Source organism: Gopherus evgoodei, chromosome 5 (genome assembly GCF_007399415.2).
Source record: "Gopherus evgoodei ecotype Sinaloan lineage chromosome 5, rGopEvg1_v1.p, whole genome shotgun sequence".
NCBI lineage: Eukaryota > Metazoa > Chordata > Testudines > Testudinidae > Gopherus > Gopherus evgoodei.
The window spans coordinates 2,689,485-2,714,963 of record NC_044326.1 but is presented as its reverse complement, the minus strand read 5'-3'; the positions used below and the strand labels follow the sequence as shown (position 1 = coordinate 2,714,963).

Sequence of the window (25,479 nt, the reverse complement as noted above, 5' to 3'; positions counted from 1 at the left end):
GACGGTTGGGCAAGAGTCCTGAACAGCCTGGGTAAGGGAAGGCACAAACTTGGACTTAGTCTGTGGCATCCAGCTCGGCCAATAGCATTAGTGCTTCGGGTGTAACGAGTCCTGTTGAGTTGGCGTTGTGGAGAAGAGGCTGCCTGCTTTCCTTTCCAGAAGATTGCTGTGGTTATCCTTTTATCAGCAAAGAGCTGTATGAAACCACTAAATACTGCACTCTGATGGACCCTAATGGTGCTTTCTTCTCTCTCTCAGAACTGAGTGTATGACATACCTGCCATGCAGGGCTGAATACAGATCCCACTGAAGAGTGCTCGTCCCCAAGTTGGTTCCGTTGTATATCAGGGTTGGCATGAAGGAGACCTCCTCTAGAAGCAGTAGCTTAACTGCCTTCAGATGGACCTTCTAGATGTGTTGGGCTCGCTCTAAAATCAAGTCAGACCGTACGGTGCAAGCTGGCTGAATTCAGCTGTGTGCATTGGGGCCCCCTGACCAAGCATGACCTGGCATTGAGACCACAAGGAAAGGAATCCACCATGGTGTGACCTTAAGCAAGCCCCAGGCAAGAGGCAGGTCTGCTGAAATGGCAAGAGTTGGCTGGAGCTGGACTCCTGGGTTTTGAGGGGACGCGGGTACCAGAAGATCAGACTGTTGATGAGAATTAAAAAGCCCTGGCATTAGAGCTCTGAGGCGCCTTCTGGCTGAAGTGCCAAGCAATAAGGACAGCAGGAGGACGTGAAGTAGAGCCCTGAAACACTGCAGTACCATGAGTGGCTGTGAGTGGTGAACAATGTGCACGAAGCTGCCTGATGTGTGATTGCATCTTAAGTCTGATGGGGGGGTGCTATGAAACCATCGGGCCAGATTCTGGCCTGGGTTAAACCAGAGTACATAGGGAGTAATAGTTAATTTAAATGAAGTTGCTCCAGATTTACACCCATGGGACTTCAGACCAGTGTGTGACCTGCCTGATTTTTATAGTAAAACACTGTGAAGGTGCAAAGAGACCTTTATTCAAGGTGTCGTGGTGCAAATGCAACTGTGAACAGGATCTTTAGTCTGCTGCAGGATTGCTGGACTCTTTCATATGCTGCAGAATGGCAATTTTGAGACATGCTCACTTAAATTAAATGGAGGTTTGTTTTTTTTAATTTAAAGACTGCAGTATGAAAATGAGTAATCCATTCAGTACAGTCGTCCCTGGGTTTAGTTTGATGATGAATTCAGTTGATTTTGTGCTGATCCTGCACTTTTTAAGACACTGCTCACTTTTGTACTGACCAAGCATCGCTGCATTGTAGCGGTTGTCAAGGGGCTGAGAAGCTGGTGGACTTTGCAGCTACACAGGGCACGGTTGGGCTTTCAGCATCTAACGGGAGAAAGTTTGGGATTGTGTGATAAGCACACTGCCTGCATGTGGGGGACGTGTTTGATGAAAAAGATCAGTTGCAAAGGAATCGGAGTGTTAACATTTGATGCCATCTTTAGATTTCAGGGTTAACACCCTATTGAGATGAATGGGGTGATTCACCCCTCTTAGAGCCATTGTTTCAGGCTGTCTGCAGACTCGGGCAGGCAGCACTGGATCATTTTATATTTGGTCTTGTTTTCAGAAATGTCCCTTGGAGCATGTGAGGCCTAGAAATGTGATTTCTTAAATGAAAATCTTACGTGCTGGAGAATTGTACTGCAAAGGATGGCCTAGAAGTGAACTCTGGGGTAAATTCCATGGATATTGAGCATCACAAGCTGTCTGACAAATGTTAACTAGTGTTTGTAACATTGCAGACATAAGTTTTCTTACTTTCCTCTTCCAGGAGACAGACAATGGGCAGCTAAATGCCTTTGCCATTCGTGTGTAGCTGGGAAAGAACCCAGGAGTCCTGAGGTAAAATCTTGGCCTTGATGAAGCCAATGGGAGTTGTGCCATTGACCTCAGTGGAACCTGCTTTCCAGTTCCCTGCTCTGACATATACATATTGGCCAATTTTGAGTTGTACCAGGGGGAGTGAGTCAGTGGAGAAGGTGCCCCCCTCTGACTGACACAGCTGTTTTACAATGGAGTCAGGGGATAGTGTGGCGAAAGATGAGCTGCAAAGCTAGAACAGTTGGTGCGGGACACGGGGCTCTGACCCCTGCACATAACTCCTTCCCTTCTGGCTATCTGTGCAGGTATTATTTTGGTGCCCATCGCTGTGGTACACGTTAACAATAAGCTTGTTGAAGGATGCAGTCCACTCATGTTCTGTACAGTTCCTGCTCCTTGTGCGAGCAGCAGCAGCCTGCTGATCTAACAGCAAAGGCCCGTGTCAGCCAGTGACCATGCCTTATTGTGCTTTCCGGGCTTCCGGGGCCTTAGCTCTGTTCAGTGAAATCCCGGGCAGTCGGAACAACCTGGCTGGTATCCGGCACCATGCGAGCTCACAGCATGTCCCGCTCCCCCTGTGCAGAAAACTGCTGCGACCAAGGCCCAAACGCTGGGCAAGGCTAGCTTTAGAAGGAGACGTGTTCGATCCAGTTGTTGGGCCGTGTAACGTTCCACGTGCTCCAGGACAAGTTGGCTGGGGGCTGGCGTCGGTGCACGAGCGGAAGTGCATAACGCTGACAGTAGGCGAGTGGCAGACCCCACCGATTTGGTCGCCTTGCTACGTGTGCCCAATAGGGATGACGCAGTCACCTCCTGTTCACGCGTGTAGAGCAGGAGGAGATTTGCTGCAGGAGTCAGGAGTGAGGTGCATCCCCGGTTGCAGGCACAGGTGTGAGTGGTGCTTGTCAGCTGTGCTGGTTATAGTGCTTGTTTCAGTCCACTTAGTGTCTGTGTGTTCCAGTTTTGGAAACTAGTGAACAGCCAGAACCAAAACATTTGTGTCGGGTGACTTCATTACTATGGTTCCTTTGACTCCAAGGGACCAAAAGCCATATTGACACATACAGCATGAAGAAGCATCCTTGTGTCCTTGAGGACTGTACACGTCTTGGGTTTCTACAACCCTGCTGCTGGTGATGGATGTGCTGCTTCACCATTGGAAAGCATCCAGCTAGGAGGAGTGTTTGTGTTGGGTGTGCTTCTACAGTCTCAGGTGGATTTTGAAGGGACTGCTTGTTGGATGTGACTTTTGGAAACTTCGCATGGAGGCACAGGGTATCTATCAGCCACCTGGTATTTTCTGAATTCAGCCTTAGATCCTGTCCGGCACTATCTTTCTGCAGCTTTCACAGGGGTATTGTTGTCCTATCTGTCAGACTTCAATTACAGAATTAGCTTTGTCAAATCCTTTTCGGACCTGCCTCAAGTACCCAGCAGCCAGTTCATCGAATGTGTGGCATTAGTCTCCGGCCATCCTGTGAGACAGCCAGGGCAGCTCTGGTGTACACTGTGGTTTCTTTGTGGCCTGCTCTTTGCTCCAGAATTCCTTCACTTGAGCTTCTAGCTGATGTCTAATTCAGCTTTGTCTTCTGTTCTCATTGTTGCGTCAGCAAACAGGGATAATAACGGGTCTCATTGGGTGGCCATGCCCAGTTCCCACTGAAACATCACCTATGTATTTTGTGAAGAACAGGGCTGTGTAGAAAACAATTTCTGGACTGACAGCTGTTGGATTGTCCCCCTCTTCCCACACTTAAATTTGGTGGTCTTGGCCATGGCAGCAAATGTCTCCATGTCAGATTTCTTGTTGGGGCTGAAGCTAGATGACTCAGTAGAATCAAGTGCACGTCTCTCAGATCTCCTCATTTGTTCTTCACCAACATCTGCTATTGTCTGGAGACTTGATACATCTAATGTTACATGCAGACTAGTAGGTCTGTTGGTAAGCACCTCTGAATGTGATTCAGGGCCAAATAGGTTTGTCTTATCGATTAATGTGGTCGGTAAGAGCTGTAACATGACCTTCATCTCTCTTCCATGTAGCGACAAGGACTTGTTTATGGACTTTGTCCTCGCTGCTTCTTGTTAGGTCATAGCTTTTGCATATTCATAATATGAAGCTGTGTATTGTCATCTCTAACACTAATACTGACCTGTGCATAAGTGTCTGAATGCAAAAGCTAGTTTCTAGAATATTTCAAAGGCTAGTACAGCAGGTGTAGGTAATTGCAAATTAAAACCTTCTACCAGGCAGACTAGATGCTACAATGTACATACAGACGTTTCCCAATGGAGAAGCAGTACGTTAAGAATTTCTATACTTTATATCTACCTGCTATGCAGTACAAACTGTAGACACAGCGTCTACTGTAGCTGGTGCACAACCTTCAGTGTGAGTCTCACCTGGTCGGTGAACTTCAATGGAAAATACAGAAAACTATTTGTGAGATATTTGACAATTAAGAATATGCGACCTGAAAACACTTCGTGTTAGTGTATTGCAGAATGTTGATCGCTGCTATTTTTGCCACATGCTAAACAGCTTCATTGTTTCTGCGAGGGGAGGGGGGGCCACTTGTCCACGCAAAACCAATAACGATCTTGGGATACACTGTCATTTGGTAGCTTTGACCAATAGACACCACAGTAAGTTGTTGAACTGAACCACCGTAGTCATGTTGCCTTATTTCTGGAGTTGTGCAAAGAATGGCTCTCTTTGGGCACTGTTATCTTACCTTGCCTGCAGGCTGCTGGCAGCACTGGACAGCTCCACGTCAGACCTCGTCTAAACATACGTAATACAAGGGTTCAAACGATCTGTGATGTTGGTGTGTAGGAGGTGGGCACGTTCAAGCTCTAAAAATCTGGCTCTTTTTGGAGAACTGCTTCATGCCTACAAAGGCTTCACGTGCCAGTGGCGCTCAGGGTAACAGTACACTCGTCTGGTTAAGTGTCTTCACCGAGTTTCTCTGCAAAATCTGATGGCAGCAAGGATGGGAGTCCGAGTGTAGCATGACGGCTGGTGTCTTTTTACCGGTCTTGTTTGTTTAGTTGCAACCCTAGCTCCACCCCGACTTGTCCCATCTGTAACATGGTGATACTTAGCTATGGTGCTTCTTTGTTAGAAACAAAACAAAACAAAACCCAGCCCCTGCCCCAAGGGACTTAGTTTCAGCATAAGACAAGAGGTGGAGACAGACATGAGCAGAAGGAAACAATCAGACCGCTTTGGTCAGCACGACAGGCGGTGGTCTGAGCACAGCGGCAGCTTAACTGTTGTCAGTTTTTTGCAAGCATTGTGGCAGAGGAGAGTTTCAAGGAGGACTATACGTTAGTTTTGCAGATGTTTGTGGGGAGCTCCTTCCCAGTATATGGGGCAGCCTGGGATAAAGCATGAGGGGTGTGTGAAAATTTGGCAAGTGGGTGCTGAAGGCTGGTACCATGGGCTGATTGTGAGCGAGGATCAACAGCTTGGTAGCAAATGAGATGGGTAGGGTGGGGACTAGCTGTGAAGGGCCTTGAAAGTGAAGTCAATTTGTTTGTGCTGGAACAGTGGGAGCCAGTGGAGGGATGCAAAGAGGGGTGACATGGTCAAAGCGATGGGCTAGGAAATGATCTTAGCAGTAGCCTTTTGAATGGGTATTGGGGAGGCCAAGATTGTTGGTTGAGTTAAACCCTGAAGCAGGAGGGTTTGTGTCTGCCAAAACTCTTGGGGTTTTGTTCTTCTGTATCACAGAAGATCGGTAAAGAACTCCAAAGAGCTCTGTACGAGTATGACATGTTCTCAGGGGACTTGAATGGTCACTGTAGAGGTAATCCACAAAGGGTATTCTAGGACCAGGGTTTGTCCCTCTGTGTGGCACAGGGGCTGGAGGGGGCAGGAGTTGATCTGTTTTCTGTAGCCCTGTAAATACCAGGATTGCCAGCGCTATTCTTGCGGGGCTTTGCTGGAGGGCGTCTCTGGAGAGCAGGCTAGGTGAAGGGGCAGAGTGCTGAATCTGTAACTTCAGTAGCTATTTGGCAGTTTGGAGAAAGAATGTCTATGTTAAACAGTCTGACTAAAAGTCTTTCATTGAAAGGCCACTTCCTGCTACAGAATGGGTACCTGCTCCAGCGGGGTAGGGCAGTCCGTGGTGGTCGGCCGTGAGACTGGGCACATAGCTCCCCTGTGTACCCTGGACGTGAAACTGACCTGCCTGAACTGCAGCTGTGCCGTGAGACATTGGCTGGAGGGACTTTCTCTCTTGGCAAGCATTGGCTCAGTGCTTGGAGAACTAGTGAAATGGGGCCCTGGCATCACCATGGAACTTCCCTGGTTGAGGACCAGGATTTCCGAAGTGGAAAGGCAAGCGGGTTGTGAAAAATGGACGAAGGGTATAGGCTCACTTTCTGCTTCCTGCAAACAGACAGCTCCTTTCCAAACAAACAGCTGTCCTCTTCCATCTGGCCTCTATGGTCCCCATCTGTAGTCTGGTGTTGAGATGCCCTCTTGAGTGACACTGGTATGGTGGGAAGGAAAAGAGAAGCACAGCCCTCAAGGTATGTGAGAAAGGGAGACAGCCGGGGTGTGCTGTGCAGCAGGCCCCGTAACTCGGTAACCAGCTGTCTCTGGTATTGGGTTCACCATGGCTCCAGGCCCACACTCAGAAGGAGCCCTGGCACCCAGACTATGGCCTTGCTTGGCCTCTTCCCCCTGAGGTCCTGTCCATCGCTCACTCCCCTTCCCCCTCCCTCGGGGAGAAGGGGCTGTGCAGAGATGGGGGCTCAGGGTAGAACATGGGTAGAGTCGGGGGGCAGGGCCTCAGGGTGGAGTACAGGCAATGGAGGAGGTGTCAGGCCCACAAGGATTAATTCAGCCCTAGCTGTCTCACTGGCTACATCTTGCTTCTCTCCAATTCAAAGTTCCTGGCCTTTGCTGAGCCTCTGAGCTCCAGGCCTGGTGTGTGTCCCTCATCAGGGCTCGGTGCTTTCTCGCTATTTCTCTGTGGACAGTTCTGTACTCCTGCCTACTCGTGGTGTTGCTCAGCAGGGTAGCTCTCCTTTCCCCAGCTCCAGCGCTGGAGGGAGTGCTGATGCAGGTAGCAGGGCCTGCCGCTGGTGCTGAACTCACATTTGGTTCTCAAGTGCCTGGCAAAGCGGTGAGGGAATCTTTTGACACTGGGAAACCGCTGCAATGCTCTGCTCAGTGTGGGTCGAGCTGCACTGAGGGGGCGGGCCTAGGATTGCACCCAACACAGCTGATTGATGCTGTCAAGGTGTGGGTGGCTGGCAGAGGTTGTCCTTTGTTGTTTGGTTTTATTTTTGGGGTGCTTGATTTTTGTGCTGCAACTTTAACTGCCCCAATCTCTGCAGTCACTGGTACAGCTTCTCCTGGCTCATACCTGGTGCAAATTTCCCTTCCTGCTTAAGAGCAGTGTCCCTGCCGCACCCCTGTGTTTGCATAGGAGGATTTACTCTGGATAGTGTTAACAATCAGTAACCCCTGTCAGTTGTTAACACTGCATACATTGTTGCAACTGAGGGGTTGGTTTTGCCTTTGTAAACATCTTATCTTCTCAGCAGAGCAAAGAAATAAGGGGAGACTGGGTTGGACTTCTTTAAAGAGGAGGAAAAACTCTGTGTTCTAAAATTTCAGCATCCTCTTGGCCCCCCCCTGCTGCTGTAATCTTCCCCTCACCCCTCTGCTCCACAACTCTTTCTCCACCTCCCCCCCACAGGCTTTGAGTGATGCCCAGTTGGGAAGCTTGCCCGGGCAAGGAAGAGGACCCCACCCCATTAACTTTTGCAGCATTTAAGCATTCATTTTAAAAACCAAAACATCTTCGGCTTCTCTGCTTGTGGTAAACCTTCCAAATGGGACTTGGTGCAGTGTGGTCTTCCAGAGTCAGTAGACAGACCGCTCCAGGGCCCCTGCTGCTGCTATGCTGCTCTGCAGATGCAGAGTTAACAAGATTCTGGTCCGTTTCCGCCGCTGTTCAGAACCCTATAGACAGCAGCAGAACAAGCTGATTGCTACTGCTGCTTGGGGACAACTGGAATAGCAGCAGAGGTATTCGTGGGAGGAGGGGTTGGCCTCTCCCCCACATACCCGGAGGCTGTGGTAAAGGGAGGTGAAAGAGGAAAGATCCTTATTTCCTGCAGCTAAAACGTGGGCGTGGAGCTTCACATCAGAGTCCTCTACAAGCCAGAGGCTGATCACAGGATGGAGTAACCAGTCAGGATCTAGGGTAGAAATCCCTGCATCAGGGGAACTGGGCTTCTCAGCCCCCACAGCCTTATGCTTTGGATCCACCTCTGCCTAGTGGGTCTAGTTCTGTAGCAAATAAATGATGGGTAAGTATTTCAGGGCTTGTTCTCCTACAGGAAATGTGGCTTCTTCCCCTCCTCCCACAGAGTAGCATGTGCCAAATGAGTATAGCAGAATTCCAGCTGCTGTGGGAAGCATGGGCTGGGGAGGGAGACTGTGTCAGTCTGCTGCCCAGAATCCAGATCTGAAGCCAGCTGTGATCCCAATTCAAACAGGAGAAAGCATTTCAGCATGGTTGTGGGCGGGGACAGGGGAGAGGGTGCTATGGAATGAGACCTCTTTTGTGTGTGGACAGGAAAGTGCATGGGGTGGAGTTAAATAAGACTCATCCCACTTTTCCTTTGCCTTGCAAGCTGGCATCTGCCAGAATTGGAGCTACCCAAAACCCCAGGGAAGACTAAATATCTACAGACACATTGTAATTAATTTGTGGGGTTTGATTTTTAATAGTATTCTACACTTACAGCCTGCTACATCTCACATTCCTCTCTTTCCTTGCTTTCCCCCTCCATTCACTGTAGGAACTTAGATGGATGTGTTTCGCCTCATGCCATTTTATTTGTAGTTATTAAAGCTCCAGCTTCTGGAGTCATGGAAATGTGTGTCTCAGCTTTCGTGTAAAAAGTTTCTAGCTCTCATGGTTATAGGAGACAGCTTAAAAACTTAACCCAGGTGCATCCCAACAGGCTGAGAAACCAGAAGGTAGAGGGAAAAAACCCTATTTTTTAAAAAAAATCTCATGACTTTCAAGCTACTCTCAGAATTTCTGGGGGCTTGAGTTGTAATTTTTGCTGTTGGTTGGCTTTTTGGTATGTGTGTGGGCTGGCGATGTTGGTTCTAGGGCCAAGACTGTAAATGGGCTCAGCACCGGTTGGCAACCATCCTGGACGTTAGAAATGAACATACCTATTCAGTCATGTAACCTCCCCCTTCCAGGAGGGGGAGAGGCCAGTACTGCCCCCATGGAATCCATTGAAGTAGGAAAGGCAGAAGGTTAAGTTTGGGGTGTGTTTGTCCCCTTAGGGCTCGCCTTGGAGTGTTAGCCTGCGTCTATTGTACCTCCCGCATGGCGAACTGGTTAAGTAGGAATAGGATGGGGGGCAGTGTGGATGGGTTAATGCGAAGAGAATCCGAAACTTGAAGTCCTGAGTGTTCCTGTGTTTAAACGTTCAAGGAGCGTGTTTAGTTTTTACTTTCTACGTCGCATAAAGAGGACGGGGTGGGAAAGCCCAGGGCTGGGAATCTGAGAGCTGGCTTCCATTCCAAGCCCTGTCGCTGACTCTTTGTGGCCCTAGGCGAGTCGCTAAGGTCAGGCCTATGCTACAAAGTTGTCAGCATAGCTGTGTCGGCCACGGGTGTAAGACCACACTCCAGCCGGTGACATGCTAAGCTGGCAAACCCCCAGCGTACATGCAGCTGTGCAAACAGAGCTTTGGTCAGAATAGCTGCTGCTGCTGCTCGGGGAGGTGCGGTTACTGCGCTGGCAGAACTTCCCCTGCGGGCAGCATGCGCTGCTTCTGCATGAGGTACTTTGATAGAAAGATGAAGCCTTAATTAAACAAATGTAAATGCAGGTAGATCCCTAAGGATCTTCTGGGCACTGCACATCCATCCCCCAGGAGAGGAGCGCATGCTGGAGTAATAAGATGAGTGTCAGGTGCTGTACATCTGGTGGAAGCTCTCATCTTGTGGGATTGGACAACACAGAGTGTCTGCAATATGCTTGGCAGGTTTGCCACCCCGGTGGGCAAGACCCAAGCGCTACACACGTGTCTCCTTTTATAGCTCTGGGGTTGAGTCATGCGATGGTGTGGGAGTCCTGGCCTGTTGCTTCCTTCCTTTTGACGCGCCCTGTTTTTCCCCTCCCCACAGAACCAGTAATGATGAATGGTTCCAACGTTGCCAATACGACTACGTCCAACGCTAAATCCAAAGACGAGCAGGTAGTGAACGGGCACGATGAGAAGGAGAACAACCCTTTCGCAGAGTACATGTGGATGGAGAATGAAGAGGATTTCAACAGACAGGTGAGCGGGAGCAGCTGGCTCCACATCTCTCTGCAGCCGTCACTTCCGAACCAAATTGTGCTGTTCCAACTGGGTGTGCAAACGGGCCAGGGGATGAACAGAGGAGAGACAATCTGCTCCTCTTCTCCGCACCCTCCCATCCCCCAATTACATCTGGCCACGGTGACAGAAAGGACATGCCTAAAATTCAGAGCAAAGTTTGGGGGAAGGGCAAGTCCAGTTTCTGCCTGCCTAGTTTGGAAAAATCAGGCCTGAGTTGGGCATCCAGAAATGGATGTGCCCCAAATCACAGGTCACTTCCAACTGCATTGTCTGTAGGGAGCGGGGTTAATGGCTTGAGCGTCAGATGCTTGCCAATAGGTGGACTCAATCCGGTCACAGTGGTGTTGCAATAACCTTAAAAGCTGTTTGCTCTGAATTTTAGCAGATGGCAACCGAGCAGAGGAAACCTTGGTAGGAGAGAGTTAATGGTGTGCAAAATACTTGATTAAACGATGATCGAAACTTTGCGTGACTCTCTTGTCCCAGGAGAAGTTTGTGACTTAGCTGATGAGCTGGGAGCACTGCAGGGCTTGGTTTTTAGGCAGTCTCCCCATTCCCAACACACAGTCTTATCCCTTGGACTCACGTAGATTTTTGTCCTGATGCCAAGCCTGTGCGATGTGGCAGGGGAAACCTTGCCGGAGCTCTGCAGAGGGGAACAGCACATGCCTCTAGCTGGAGGAAACTTAGACTCTGCTTGAGCTGGGCGGGGAATGAGCTCACCCGCCACTGGCCGTTCCACTGGCTGAGGAAGCGCCTGCTATGGGCAGGCAACCTGAAACTTCCCTGCTGGAGCCAGCGGACAGAGGCCTGCTGCTTTTCTGAAGTTGCCCACTGGGTATCCTCGGTGTACCTGTGTGGTGGGGGGGGATGATGATGATGGGGAGTGATTCAGCTGAGGGCAGGAGCGACTGGACAGAGGCCTTGCTTCCCTCCCCTTCGCCATCTCCCCAGAAGGGGAACTTCCTCAGTCTTTAATGTTCTCATCAGAAAATCTCCCATCTGGTAATGTTTAAGCTTGTTCCCATGGGAGCAAACCCCAGCCTCCAGCTCACAACAACCCTTCGGCGCAGAGCCGGAGTCTTGCCACGCCAAATTATGCAACAGTCGTTACTGAATTATAGCTCTTTTTTTTTTAATTGCAACTAGACACAGCTGCCGCCCACGAGCAGCTGCACGAGTGGGACTGTGTTAGACTAATTAGAGAGAATGTTTGCAAAGTACTCAGCTGCTGGATGCCCCATGGAAGCACTCATAAGCAGTGTTAAATTGAGTCCAGTTTGCCTTTTTTCCCTGAAGGGAGTATACTACGAATGGAGGCAGATGGGGGTGCTAAGGGGCTGTAGATAGGAGTGATGGGGTGAGGGGTGAAAGCTGGGGATGTGTTTCACTGGGGAATGGGGTCTCATTGCTTGGGACTCTTCAGTGAGATTGCAAAGGGAAACCAGTCTGCACCTTCCTGCATTGCCAGCCTTAGCTCTTAGACTAGACAGACTTTGAATCTGGAGCTATCCCAATGAACTGAGCCTGCCGGGAGGTGCGTGTGTGGGGTTATAGCAGCCAGGCCATATAGCTTGTCCTGCAGGAGCACCTACGGGCACAGGGCGGGACCAGGACTTGCAGAGCTGCCAGGTGCTGCCCATTCTAGATGGGACCATCTGCGTTACAGCCTTGACAGTGGCGAGGTCTGGCTTTTGCCCCTGGGAGTGTGTGATCCAGACTGCAGGGCTCGATGCACCCGTGGGGAGCAGAAAACGTTCCCGGGGGCATAAGAAGCTCAGCCAGCTTTTTTGGGACAGTCTGAGGTTTCACTGAACGGTTTCTAGTCCTGATGGTTGTTGGCGGGGAGCCCCCCTGCGGGACAGCACTGGATTGGGGCACAGATTCAGGTGAACCATAGAAGTGGGAACCCACCTCCCATGTCATATGAGACAGAGGTAACTCTGAGCCCATCGCTGTGGGTCATGCCACTGCAGTGAGGGGAATTAGCCTGAGGTGGGCTTGGCCCTGTTTCCCACTGTTAGTCTTATCCCTTCAAAAGGCTGTTAAGAGACCATCCCCTTCCCTGCCCCCACAAATCCCTGTGGGGGTTGGGGGCCCAGGCAGCGACGGAACAGACCTGACTTGTGGCCAGCCCTAACTGGATGACTTGTCCCTAGAATCGGGGTTGAATCCTTCCCAGATTCACTTTCTTCCCCTTCCCCGCCAGTTTTCTGGAGTGTTTGTTTCTTCCGTGCGGTGCTAGCCAAGCAGAGAAGTGTCTGGGTGTCTTCATAAGCTCCAGGCTCCTTGCCACGCTCCTCCCTCATTGATTCCATTGGCCTTTTCCCATGGAAGGAAGGCTCCTGAGCCAGAGAGCCTGCACATCCCAGGAGGCAGTGGGCTCTGGCTGTAATGGAGAAAACGCAGGTTCGATACCAGAGGAAGCTAGAAGATGCAGTGAGGGGAGTCGTAATGCTTGTGGGAAGGCACAAAGGAGATTTTAAGACCCCCCCCCCCCATATGAGGCACATTTTTACCAGTGAGGGCAATTAACCACTGGAACAGCTTCCCAAGGCCTATGGTGAATTCTCCATCGCTGGCAACCTTTAAATCAAGATTGGATGATTTTCTAAAAGATCTGCTCCAGTTCATAGAGGAATGAATCCAGGGAAGTCCTGTGGCCTGTGTCGTGCAGGAGGGCAGACTAGGATTAACAGCCATCCCCTTAGAATCTGTGAGTCTCCGAGCTCAGACTGTCATAGTACACCTGTCTACACGCCTGGCTTAGCAGGACACCTGCCGGATCGTGCCAGTGTGGCTGCTCCCTTCCACATCTGGGCGTTGTCAGCACCATTGCTGGTTTCCTTGTGGTACACCTCAGCTCTACACGCAGGCACCTGCAACGGTGCCCAAGCGTGCCCAGCTCTGTTGCTCACAGCAAGGTGGAGTTCTGTACTTCATGAGTGTCTCTTTCTCACCATGCAGCCAACCCCTCTGTGTAGCTTGGGAGAAAATGCTGGCGTCTCCATGACCAACTTGGCAGTGTCAGTTCAACGGCCTCCACTGCATCATTCCAGTGTCCACAGCAAAAATGCAAAGCCCTGAATGAATCTGTGAGGCTGTTGGAGGTGCAGTTTGCTCAGCCTACAGGGGCCATGCTCCTGCCGGGATCTGTAGCTCATGTTGGGTTAAGGCAGGGTTCTACCTACCGTGGCCGGTCTGAGACCTAGTACTGTGCATTCATCTGCACATCCTCAGTAGGTTGGGATCCAGAGCGGGGCTTGAAGTGCAGGGAAGGCTCTGAACACCTGCATGAAGCAACCAGCAGGCATGGGGTGACAGTTACATTGATTTGTATTTAAATGACGGGAAAGAGGAAGCAAGAAGGCTGCTCTAGGAATAAAACCGCACAAGGTGGGATGTCCTGGAGTAGTCGGCTCATTTGGGAGCGGGGAGTTTGGCAATCAAGGAACCTCTGTTTCTCCTCAAGGTACTATCCAGTCTCAAGGACCTGAAGAGAGCCCCCACCGTCCTCTTTCGCAGCCTCCGTGCAGTCTAGTGGTTTAACCAGCTGATTTGGGGGGCTAACCTGGATCTGATTATATCCATCAGACAGCTGCAGCAGCAGGCGCCAGTCCTGTGCACGCTGGGGGAGCTCTGTGGCAGTCAGTCCCTGCTGAAATAAGTCTAAGTTAACATTCGTCAGACAATCTGCAATAAACTCCTTGCAGAATACAGCAATATAAGGATGGCCAGACCCTGTTAGACCAGGACCCACCTAGTCCAGTATCCTGACTCTGGGATCCTGTACCACTAAATGTTGCAGAGAAAGCTGCTAGAAACCCTGAGGCAACAGCTGGGGAATGACCAGCCCCCAGGGGAAGTGTCCCAGAATTGGCTTAGGAGGCTAATGCGGAGATTTGTTTTTAGCCTGCATTGCTGCTGTAGAATAACCTGAAGATCAGAGAAGTCTCTGATCAGCTGTTAAAGTGGATGGGCCCTGTCCTGTTGGGAATCTTATCTCAGTCCTGAGCTGGTCTGTAAGGTTTCAGGCAGGATCACATATTGAAGTGTGGTGATGGTGGTTCTGTGTTTTGTTTTGCTCCAGGCTGGGCTTGGCGCTGTCTCCTGACAGATGCTTCCAACGCTGGCCTCTGGCTTGCAGTTTCACAAGGGCTTGCTAAACACCACTACAACTGCAAGGTCAAGGAATGGCTCTTTTCTGACACAGCAAACCCTGCTCCCCTGTGGTTTGGAGTGAGTCAGGGTTTCTACTGGGGCAGAGGGGATAGCGCCTCCCCCTGCCTTTATAATCTTTGCCAAGCCTCTCTTGGACGGGTAATAGTCTGAGGCTTTTTAGGAAGAACTTTATAATTTAATTGGCCATGTGGCTGTGAAGTAGCTTGAGTGTGCCTGGAGCCCAGATAAAAACCCTGTGGCATGTTTGCTTCCCCAGTGAATTGCCTGCTTGGTGCAATAGGTCATAAGTAGGGCCCTACCGAATTCACGGCCGTGAAAAACGCATCATGGACCATGAAATCTGGCTATTGTGGGGGTGTGGTAATGCCACCTTTACGTCTGTCTGCCTTCAGATCTGGGCAGCCAGAGAGCGGTGGCTGCTGGCCGGGAACCCAGCTCTGAAGGCAGTGCCGCCACCAGCAGCAGCACAGAAGTGAGGGTGGCATGGTATGGGAGGGTATCATCACTTTTGGGGGAGGGGCAGGGCTGGTCTTATGAGTGATGTGGATGACTGCCCGGGGCAGAGGGGTGCTATGTTACCCATCCCTACACAGCCAGCCCAAGGCCCCTATGAGACCTGAGCACTGGGAAAGAGCAGGGCTGGGGGCCCCGACCCTGTGCCAGGCTCTAGCTGCTAGTCCTGGCTGGGCTGTGGAGGGGTGGGATTTCCCCTTCCCCCTGCATGGGCCGCTCCCGGGGCTGGGTCAGACCCACCTCCAACAGTGGTGCAGAAGTAAGGGTGGCTTCTGCACTGCTGTTGGCAGTTCTGCCTTCAGAGCTGGGCTTCCAGCCAGCAGCTGCCACTCTCCAGCTGCCCAGCTCTGAAGGCAGCGCTGCCACCAGCAGCAGCGCAGAAGTGAGGGTGGCAACACTGCAACCCCCCCAATGCTAGCCATGTGACCCTCTCACAACTCCTTTGTGGGTCGGGATCCCCACAGTTACAGGACTGTGAAATTTCAGATTTTTTAAAATCCTATAACTGTGAAATTTACAAATATGGACCATGACTTTAGTAGGGCTGTTGGTATAAGTGACTTGCATACAAAGAGGAGGAGAGGTAGCCATGTGTTTAAGGCATGGGACTAAGAGCTGGGAACAGAACACACAATATCCCAGCTCTGTCACCAGTGTCCTGTGTGATCATGGGCAGGACGCGTTCTCTTGCTGTGGCTCAGCTTATCCATCTGTGAAATGGGCTGTTGGGTGTTTTAACGTGTTGCTTATGCCGTGATGTGGTTTTTGGCTTTGGTAGTGCAGTGCCTGTCCTAAGGGCTTAGTCAGATAAGATGAGATGTGCTGGGAGGCGGAAGGAAGGTGGCACTTCTGATGCTTTATTTTGTTATCTCCTGGGATTCAGCGTTGTGATGGAGAAGGATTCTGGCTGATGGAGGGTGCATGTGTGGGGGCAGGTTAGGCCTTGTGGGTCATGTGGCAGCAGCAAGTCTTTAGGAGCGATTTGATTTGGGGTGGGGGGCAGGAGTACAGGGACCACGAGGCTTTTGCACGTTTGGGTGGACAGCAGGAGAAGATGCAAGCTGAGGTGGTAGAGTAGAGGAGAGAGATTCACTGTTAGCTCCGTTGCTCGCTTGCTGTGTGCCTGCTGTAGTGTGGTCTGTTTGGGGGGACTGTGTGCTGAGCATGGGGGCCTGCTACCCAAGGCTGAGAGCTTCCTAAGGAGGCTCTAGCCTGCTGTCCTTGGATCCCTTGTCGGGGGGGTAGGGCTGCTCAGGGAGAAGAGGGGTTTAAAAAGCCAGCTCCTAAGCAACGAGAGGAGCTAGCAAAACTCCCCTGTTTGCGAGGGAGTTTGGGGGTTGGCTGTGTGCAAGAGGCACCAAACAAACATTCTGTAAGCTTAGACTGATAACACCCCCCATCCCTAATGAAGAACAAAAACAAAAACATCCTGCAAGAGTAAAAAGAAGTCCAGCAGCAGAGCAGGGGTGGGGGAGGACATCCAGTTTACTGCACTGAATGCAGCATACATGATTACCTGCTTTGTGGGCAGGTGGCAAAAGTGTGCATTCGGTGCAGGTAGCTCATGGCCTTCAGAGACCAACTATGGGCTCTGGAGACCAGAGTGGCTGAACTGGACGAGTGAAGGGAGACAAAGAGGTGCAAAGAGGAGACTTTCAGGGACATGGCAGAGCGGCCCCATCCCCACTCTGACAACTTCTGGGCTGTTGAGAAGGACGAGAGTCTTGGAAGGAGAACATCAAGCTGGAATGGAGGAAAACACTCTCATAGTTGGGACCTTCCTTCCAGATGGTATCACGGTGTCCTTGCATTGAAGATATCCCTCCAGAGGATATCTGGGAAGAGACAGGTAATAGTCATGGGGCTTTGGTTATTAGAAACAGAGATAGCTGGGTTTGTGATGGCCAGGGGAACCACATGGTGAATTGCCTGCCGGGTGTGAAGGTTGCAGGTCTCTTAAGACATCTAAACATACTTGTGTGCAGTGCTGGGGAGGAACAGCTTGTCATGGCCAAGACCATAACAGGATTCCAAAAAGAACTAGATAAATTCATGGAGGACAGGACCATCGATGGTTATTAGCCAGGATGGGCAGGGATGGTGTCCCTAGCCTCTGTTTGCAGAAGCTGGGAATGGGCAACAGGGGATGGATGACTTGATGATTCCCTGTTCTGTTCATTCCCCCTGGGGTACCTGGCACTGGCTACTGTTGGAAGACAGGATACTGGGCTAGATGACTTTTGGTCTAACCCAGTAGGCTATTCTTATGTACTTATGGTATATATAGGTATCCATGACATAGGGAAAGGTGGTAGAGAGGTCATGGGAGGCTAAATTTAGGCTGCTAGGTAAGAGATGAAAGTCCAGGACCTCCATGGTAGCAGTCTCTGAAATGCTTCCAGTTCCAGAGCAGAACTGCAGTATCTCACTGTGTAGATGAGACATTGGTGTAGGGATGGGGGGGGGGGTTAGGTTTATTAGGAACTGGGGGGCCTTTTGGGAAAGGGAGAGCCTATACGGGAAGGATGGGCTCCACCTAAACCAAAACAGAACCAAGTTGCTGGCATGTAAAATTAAAAAAGTCATTGAGGTTTTCAAACTAAGGGCAGGGGGAAAGCCAACAGGTGTGGAAGAGCACAGTTTGGACATAGTCTTCCTTTTGGGGAGGTGGGGCAGAACTTATTAAGGGGGATTCTCTACATGCTGGTAAAGAGGGAGGATAGAAGTCGATAAGGTAGGAGCTGAAGAAAAAACAGTCAGACCAAATAAGAGTCCCATTCTCTTATATCCCATCAAGGCAGACAACTAAGTATTGACCAATTTATAAGTGCTTGTATACAAATGCAATAAGACTAAATACTAAGAGAGGTGAATTCGAGTGCCTGGTGTTAAATGAGGATATTGATATAACGAGCATCACAGAAACTTGGTGCACCAGTGGTAATCAATGGGACATGGTCATACCAAGGTACAAAATATATCAGAATGACAGAGTAGGTCGTGCTGGTGGGGGAGTGGCACTATATGTGAAAGAAAACACAGGCAAATATCGTAAAAATCTTAAATCAAACTGTATCATGGAATCTCTATGGATAGAAATTCCATGCCTAAACAGTAAGGGCATAGCAGCAGGAATATACTGCCGACCCCCTGACCAGGAGGTGGGGGTGATTAGAGCGGCTGCGAAAACCCAATATGATCTGGAAAAAGGGATGAACAGTGAACTGGTAAAATGTGCTGATGTTACAAAATTACTTAAGATTGTTAAGTCCAAAGCCGACAGTGAAGAGTAGCAACGGGATCTTACAAAGCTGGGTGACTGGGCAACAAAATGGCAGATGAAATTCAGTGGTGATAAATGCAAAGTAACGCAGATTGGAAAACACAATCCCCACTATACATATAAAATGATGGGGTCTAAACTGGCTGTTACCACTCAAAAAAGATCTTGGATTTATTGTGGATAGTTCTCTGAGAACATCCACTCAGTGTTTCAATCCTTCTACCTCCTGATTTTGAATATCTTCAGTTACATTTTTTTGTCCTCGATTCCCTCTATGGCAGGTGGATCTCTACTCTCGACCTCCAGTGAACCTCCGCCATCTGGCTGTGTTGGAGAGCTCGAGCCCGGGTGGAGGAGTTCTCCCTTCTCCAGTGTGTGCTCGCTCAGCAGGAGTAGCCTGCCCCCATGTGTCGGCATCAGCACACTGCTGGGTGGGGTTTAACTAGTGATTGTGGACTCTTTGATGGAAAGCTCCCAGGGCAAGCTTCGTCTCCAAGAGTCTCACTTCTTATCCCCTGCACGCAGAGTGTGAATGTTTGTCTGAGCTGCCTTGTGGCGTGTCGCCAAAAGCGACTGGCTGAGCTACTTCTGTGGTGGGTTTTGTCACGTCTGTGCAAAACTGATGTTCCACCGAACCCTGGAGCTGAGCTGCACTATAGATAGAAAAGGGCATGAGAGGTAGTGTACCCACCACCCATAGCTCCCCCTTGTGTCGGGGTGCGATGCTGCAAGGGGCACTGCTCTCCGGCGCCATTGCTAACCGCTTGCCTCTCGCTGGGTCGTCTAGATGTCGGCCTCCAACCAAGTCAAAAGTTCGGTCCCTTCCGGAATAACAAAAAGGTCCAAGTGAAAATCCTAACAAATCCAAGTAGTTGTTTTTCCTCTGCCCCTTATGGGCCAAACTAATAGCCACTTCTGCAGCCAGATCGCCCATGCTGGCTGCCTCCCGCAGGGTCTCTGGCAGTTTGCCCCGCGGTCGCCCTGCTCCTCCTTAGGAGCCCTGTTTCAGGACTCCCCCCCCCCCCCCCCCATAGGAGTCTACTCAACTCCCCTTGGGTTTCTTCTCTCAGACCTCTCCTTCCTTTCCCTTCTCAGGAGCCGGTTTCCCCCTCTAGGACTCTGTGGGCTGGAGGCCAACGCCCTCTCTCCTCCCAGAGCCTGATGACAGGAGCTGTGCCACTGTCCCCCATCCTGGGTGGCCCTGGCAGTCCTGGGAAAGCCCCTGGCAGGCCAGGCCGGTTTGTTTACTTGCCGCATCTGCAGGTTTGGCCGATCGTGGCTCCCACTGGCTGCGGTTCGCTGCTCCAGGCCAATGGAAGCTGCAGGAAGTGGTGGTCAGTACGTCCCTCAGCCCGTGCTGCTTTCCCCCAACTCCTGTTGGTCTGGAGCGGCGAACCGCAGCCGGTGGGAGCCACGATCGGCCGAACCTGCAGACGCGGCAGGTAGACAAACTGGCCCGGCCTGCTAGGGGCTTTCCCTGCACAAGCGGTGGCCCTAGTTTGAGAACCACTGCACTAGAGCACACTGCCTCCCTGCGTCCTACGGTAATTGTCCAGAACGCTCCCTGCAGTGCTGGCACTCCAGTGTTGTATTGCTGTTGTGTGTGTTAATAACAGGCTGGAGCAGCGTGAAGCAAACAAGCAATTGAAGGCAGGGCTGTAGAATCCTATTACCTTCCCAGGGCTAATGCCTTGCAAATGTTTGGGCTTCCTGCTTTGAGCCCCATCTACATTTCATCTCAACCTCCACTGTCACAGTCCTCTGACTGGCTCGAATGCCCAGCGCGACGCATGCTATGAGCAAGCTCTGCTGGAACACACACGCCGTAGTCATGGCCGGGAGTGATGTGCTGGCATGTTCAGGTGTGTAGTGTAGATGGACCTAAAGTTGTAGCGCTCCCTTCTGCACTGACTGCTGCGTGCCGTTCGCCGTCCCTCTGACGTCGTCTACACCCTGAGAGCCATGTTTACGCCTGGCTTTGCCTAGCTACCTTGGAGTCTGTTTCTGGCTCTGCCACCTACCTGGGCCAGTCATTTAGGCCCAGGGTTTTAGGCCAGCTACTTAAGCCCCCAAGTTTAATTTTCAAAAGTGCGAAGAACCTGCATTCAGCATGGCCAGATCTTAGCCCAGGATTAAACCGTGGCTCTGGCATGGTAAAAGCATGTCTCAGCATGGCATGGGTTTCCCACAGCTATGTTCCTAAAGTGTCCATCCCACAGCTTTTCTACAGGCAAGGGGAGATGTACTTTCATACATAGATTGCAAGGCCAGAAGGGACCATTGTGATCATCTAGTCTGACCGCCAGAAGCATGTACTGTGTTGAGCATGCTGTGCACACTAAGGCAGGTGGCTTGCAACCCTCGGCCTTGATGGTTCTTTCCCCTTCCCGACCAGGTGGAGGAGGAGCTGCAGGAGCAGGACTTCCTTGACCGCTGTTTCCAGGAGATGCTGGATGAAGAGGACCAGGACTGGTTCATTCCATCACGCGACCTGCCCCAGGGCATCGGGCAGCTGCAGCAGCAGCTGAATGGCCTCTCGGTGGGCGACAGTTGCAGTTCAGAGGATATTTTGGTAAAGATCTGGGAGAAGGCTGTGTATGATGTTAGGCGGCTTATTCCTTCACCCTCCCACTTCCCTGGTCCTTCTCATGTGATCAGAGATCCATATCCTAACATAGGGCATTGGTCCCTCGGGATTGCTCCGCCCTGTCTCAGGGTGGGGAGCACCAGTGAGGGCAGAGCACCTCTTGCTGGTGGGGTTTACTCTGCCCTTGTGTCATCACCACTGCATGGTGAGGATAGACCCCCTCAGGGTTGATGATTCTCATTTCCTTCCATGATGATCCCACAGGCCAGGAGTAACCATCCCATCTCGCTATATCCGAGGGGTTACATTCTGCTGTGCTTCCTCCTGGGTCTGCGGGTGGCTGGTTGTCATAGGAATGAGTCATGCCCATCACGGGGGTAACCCCAGGCACCTGAGATGATCTGATCTGGAAAACACTGCTGACCATGGGGCCTTGCAGCAGGCCTGTGGGGGTTATCCCTCAGCACAGACGAATGGTGGGGGGATGCTCTGCATCAGTTCCCATTACATGGCATCTTGAGCAGCCAGATCTCTGGGTGGAGAGGGGGGCGAGGTGGAGAGGAATGCACAGTGAGAGGAATGATCCATCTCCCTTTCCTCTATTTCAGAGCAAAAGCAACTTGAACCCTGATGCCAAGGAGTTTGTTCCTGGAGTGAAGTACTGAACCTTCAGGCAAACAGACTGTGTCCCTGGCTTTTGGAGTGGGAGCGGGGGGTGGGGAAGGATCCGGGCGAGAGTCGAACTCGGCACTGTGAATGGAGTCGCCGCGATGCAGGGAAATCTTGCTCTATAAGCTTCTCGGGTACCTTTATATTTTTCCTTTATAGCATCTCTTGTTTGGGCAGGCGGCTTTCTGGGACTTGCGGCCCTGCGGGCTTATCTCGCGACTGCTACTCCGTCGATGGCCAAGTCCAGGTGTGTGCTTCGAACCAGCTAACAGAGGCCATTTTTGAAAGCAGGTTCCCTGCTCTCCTTCCCATCCGCAGCGGGCCAGGAAGTGCTGTGGGAAGGGTAGGGCTTGGGGAAGGATCTGGATTGGGTGCGCTTCCGATTTCTGTTCAGCAGGGATTTTAGAAAAGCCGAAGCGTAATGAGGCTGCGACTCGAAATCCTTCCAGCCTGCTGGATTTCCCAGTTCTCCTCTGGAAACACGACGAACGCCCTTCCTCTGCATGCACCAACCACTGGACTGGGTAACTCTCCGCAGATTGAGAGGAGCCCGGCCTGCGTTTCTTGTTGGTGGAAGTTCTCAAGCCAAGGAGATCAGATCAGCAGGAGGCCAAGTGACCACCAGGGAAATGGCTCCTTCTACAGAATGTCCATTCGCCTTGGCTATTTGTTTCTGGCTCTTGAGCTTATTCAGCACTGCAGGCTGCCCCTCTGAAACCTCCGGCATCTGCCGTTTACAAATCACTAGGCAAAGTGACCCACCTTTTGGCTTAAACGAAAAACAAACCCAAAGGGAACTAAATGCTCCCACTCCCTGACATGCTGTGGAAAGGTGTGTTCCAGCTCACACGGCAAACCCTTCTTAGAGAGAACGATCCAGCCACGTCTGGTGCGCTCCTTATGGGCCCCATCCTGCAAGGTGCTGTGCTCCCCTTGGAAGAAGATGCTCAGCAGCTTGTAAGATCAGGCCCTGGCTATTTGGAGTGTGGTCTGTCTGCTCCCTGGGCATTCACGAGTGTGTCATGAGAATGCTGCCATGGGTTGAGAGAAGCATTGGGGCTGCTGGTCATCACCTTCCCCAGGCACGGAGGGGCCTGGCTTGATGGCCTGACTTGTGCCCCACAATTTGCCTCTTGCTGTGTAAGATGCTTTGTGGGTCTGGAGGCAAATTTGGCTTCTGATAACGAATGCTTTGAGCTGATGAGAATTGTTGGCAAACAAATCAGAGCCCCCAGGAGACCTGTGGGAACCAGCTGGGAGCAGGAGATGCTGCCCATGTTGTCAACCAGTGTTTTTTGAATGGTCCCATGGTTTGGGATTTAACCCTTATGGGGTTGTCTCAGCAGTGGCACGGTCCCCATAGAACTTAGGCCTCCAGATATTTAGAGATTAAAAGCATCTTGGGTTGCAGGAGTTGAAGTCACTTCTGAAGCCTCCGAGCCATGGTTAGACACTGGTCTGGGAAACACAAGAACTTCCTGTAACAGGAAGGGATTTCCATCCTGACTGGTCCGGGGGAGTGGGCAGAGGAAGTTCCCTGGGAGCTGTCAGATGGACTAGCTGGGGCTGTACAGAAGGCTGGGGAACCTTCAGCGTAAGGGGGAGGGAGTGGCTTTTAGGAGGCATTGCCCGCCACCTAGCCCTTGGGCTGCCAGAGGGCCTGCAGGATCACGCTCTCTGTAGAAGCAGATACCAGAAATTTTAACAGGAGCTGGGAAACCGCAGGCCCAGCTCTATTTGGAACAGACAGACACACAGCTTCCCTCTCCTCTGTGCCAAGCTGGAGCCATCTCCTCTTGCAGCAGGAGGCCCCGCGGGATCCAGGCTTTAGCTTCCCCACGCAGAGCCCCAGCCTCTTTGGATTTTAAACCATCTTCTGGGAGGTTGGTGGCTTCCTCCTTCTGGGAACCAAGCTCAGCAACCTCTGTGCCAGGTGGAACCAGCTGTCTCTCAGTGAGGTTGCCTAGGTTTTTTTTTTTTTTTTTTACTACATCTGGCCTTGGTGAAGTAGACTGGGATTCTCTGCTCTGTCCATGTACAACACAGGCCACAAACTCCCATCTTTAGAATGTCACCGGGTTTTTAATCTCCCCTCCTTGCTGCAACTTTTTATATCGTCCCTTCAAACTTTTTTTCAGTAGATTGGCAATGGGGATTCTGGAGTCCTTTCAGATCTCGCCTGGGCTGGTAAGATGGAAATTAATTACATGAGAGGGCTGCTTACTGGCCTGTGTGAAATGAGTGAGGTTCTCAGGCCAGTTCCCACTTGTCTGGCAAACCTCATCGTGCCAGCTGGCTCCGGTGTTGGCTGGCTTCAGTGTTGGCAAGCTCAAAAGAAGGATCCATGGAGCATGACTTCGCCTTGGGGCACAATCAAAGCACACAGCATTGTTGCTCTCTGTAAGGGACCTACTTTGAGATTAAACTGAGAAATCCAGTCTCCGTGGCTGTCAGGCTGATGCCTTCAACCAGCACTAAACTCCCTTGCAAACTTCCCCCAGGATCAGAAGTGGCTCAGACTGGAGTCTCACTGAAATCTGCAGGTACCTATACGAATATTGCTACACAATGGCAGGGTTGGGCCTGGTTGTGTTATGTTCTCCTGTTCTTGGGTACAGCCGTTGCCTTCAGTGCCTACTTTCTGTTGCCCCCTCTAAAAGGGGTTTTTCCATTATCTGGAGCCAGAGCACACGCCTTGCTACGTATCTAGCGATGGATGGACTATGGCACAGGAACAAAAATGTTCAAACTCCAGCTGCCCTTTGGAACAGCCCAGTCTGCTGGGTCAGTGTGGATTCCACTGCCATGAGAGATGAATGCCCACATGACTGTGCAGGAGTGGTAAGGGTGGGCATACAGGTCAAACTTCTTTTGTATCACTGGTTGAGTTCTCAATTTCCCCCCTGCCACCCTGCTCTGGCTTCTTTCTGACTTTTTGAAAACACTTTCTGATGACGTGCTGTACATTTTTAAGATGATGCATTATTAAAAATAAACCTTTTGGAGTTGTGCAGAATAGTGCATAGGTCTCTCTAATGGCTGGGCAAACTCCTTATCCATGGGCACCTCCCACAGACATCAAGATCCCCCCCGTAGCATGTCCTGTGTCAATTTCTTCTTTCACAAGTCCTCATTCTGCAAAAGAGACACATGTAATTCAGTGTTGATAAATGCAAAGTGATGCACATTGGAAAATATAATCCCAACTATACATATAAAATGACAGAGGTCTAAATTAGCTGATACCACTCAAGGAAGCGACCTTGGAGCCATTGTGGATAGTTCTCTGAAAACATCCACTCAATGTGCAGCGGCAGTCAAAAAAGCAAATAATGTTGGGAATCCATTAAAAAAGGGAGAGATAAGACAGAAAATATCATATTACCTCTCTATACATCCATGGTACGCCTACACCTTGAATACTGTGTGCAGATGTCACCATCTCCAAAAAGATATATTGGAATTGGAAAAGATTCAGAAAAGGGATTAGGGGTATGGAACAGCTGCTGTAAGAGGAGAGATTAATAAGACTGGCACCTTTCAGCTTGGAAAAGTGATAACTAAGGGGGGGGATATGATAGAGGTCTATAAAATCATGACTAGTGTGGAGAAAGTAAATAAGGAAGTGTTGTTTACTCCTCGTAACACAGGAACTAGGGATCACCAAATTAAATTAATAGGCAGCAGGTTTAAATCGGCAAATCCAGACGTGGAGGCAGTGAGGTTAATTCTCTGCAGGCCTGTTGCAATCAAGGCCGGGCTGTTGGGCAGGGAAAGCAAGCGGCTGCAGGAACTTGTTGGGATTTTCTGGTTATCATAGCTGCGTCCCCTGAGCCACATCTCCTGCGGCCAGGGGTGGATGCATTGGCCATGTTTTAAACACTGATCCTTGCTCTCTGAGGGGGCCTAATGACAACCACATGGGTGTTAGCTATAGCAGGCTCAAGCAGGAAGTCTGAATAGGAAGTTGTGCCTCCCCGTCCTGTGTCCCTAACAGAA

At 50.8% G+C, this 25,479-nt stretch overlaps 1 protein-coding gene across 3 annotated transcripts in view; it reads left to right on the top strand.

The window, feature by feature from the left end:
* The window catches only part of PAIP2B (poly(A) binding protein interacting protein 2B), a 43,848-nt gene extending 19,367 nt beyond the window's left edge, over positions 1-24,481 (top strand). For all 3 annotated transcript variants that reach the window (XM_030563200.1, XM_030563201.1, XM_030563199.1), the window contains exons 2-4: positions 10,050-10,204; positions 20,620-20,796; positions 21,420-24,481. In XM_030563200.1, coding sequence (XP_030419060.1) covers positions 10,058-10,204; positions 20,620-20,796; positions 21,420-21,476 — 381 coding nt within the window. In that variant the 5' untranslated portion in view covers positions 10,050-10,057 and the 3' untranslated portion in view covers positions 21,477-24,481. The remainder of the gene's footprint in view (positions 1-10,049; positions 10,205-20,619; positions 20,797-21,419) is intronic.
* Positions 24,482-25,479: the final 998 nt, after the last annotated feature.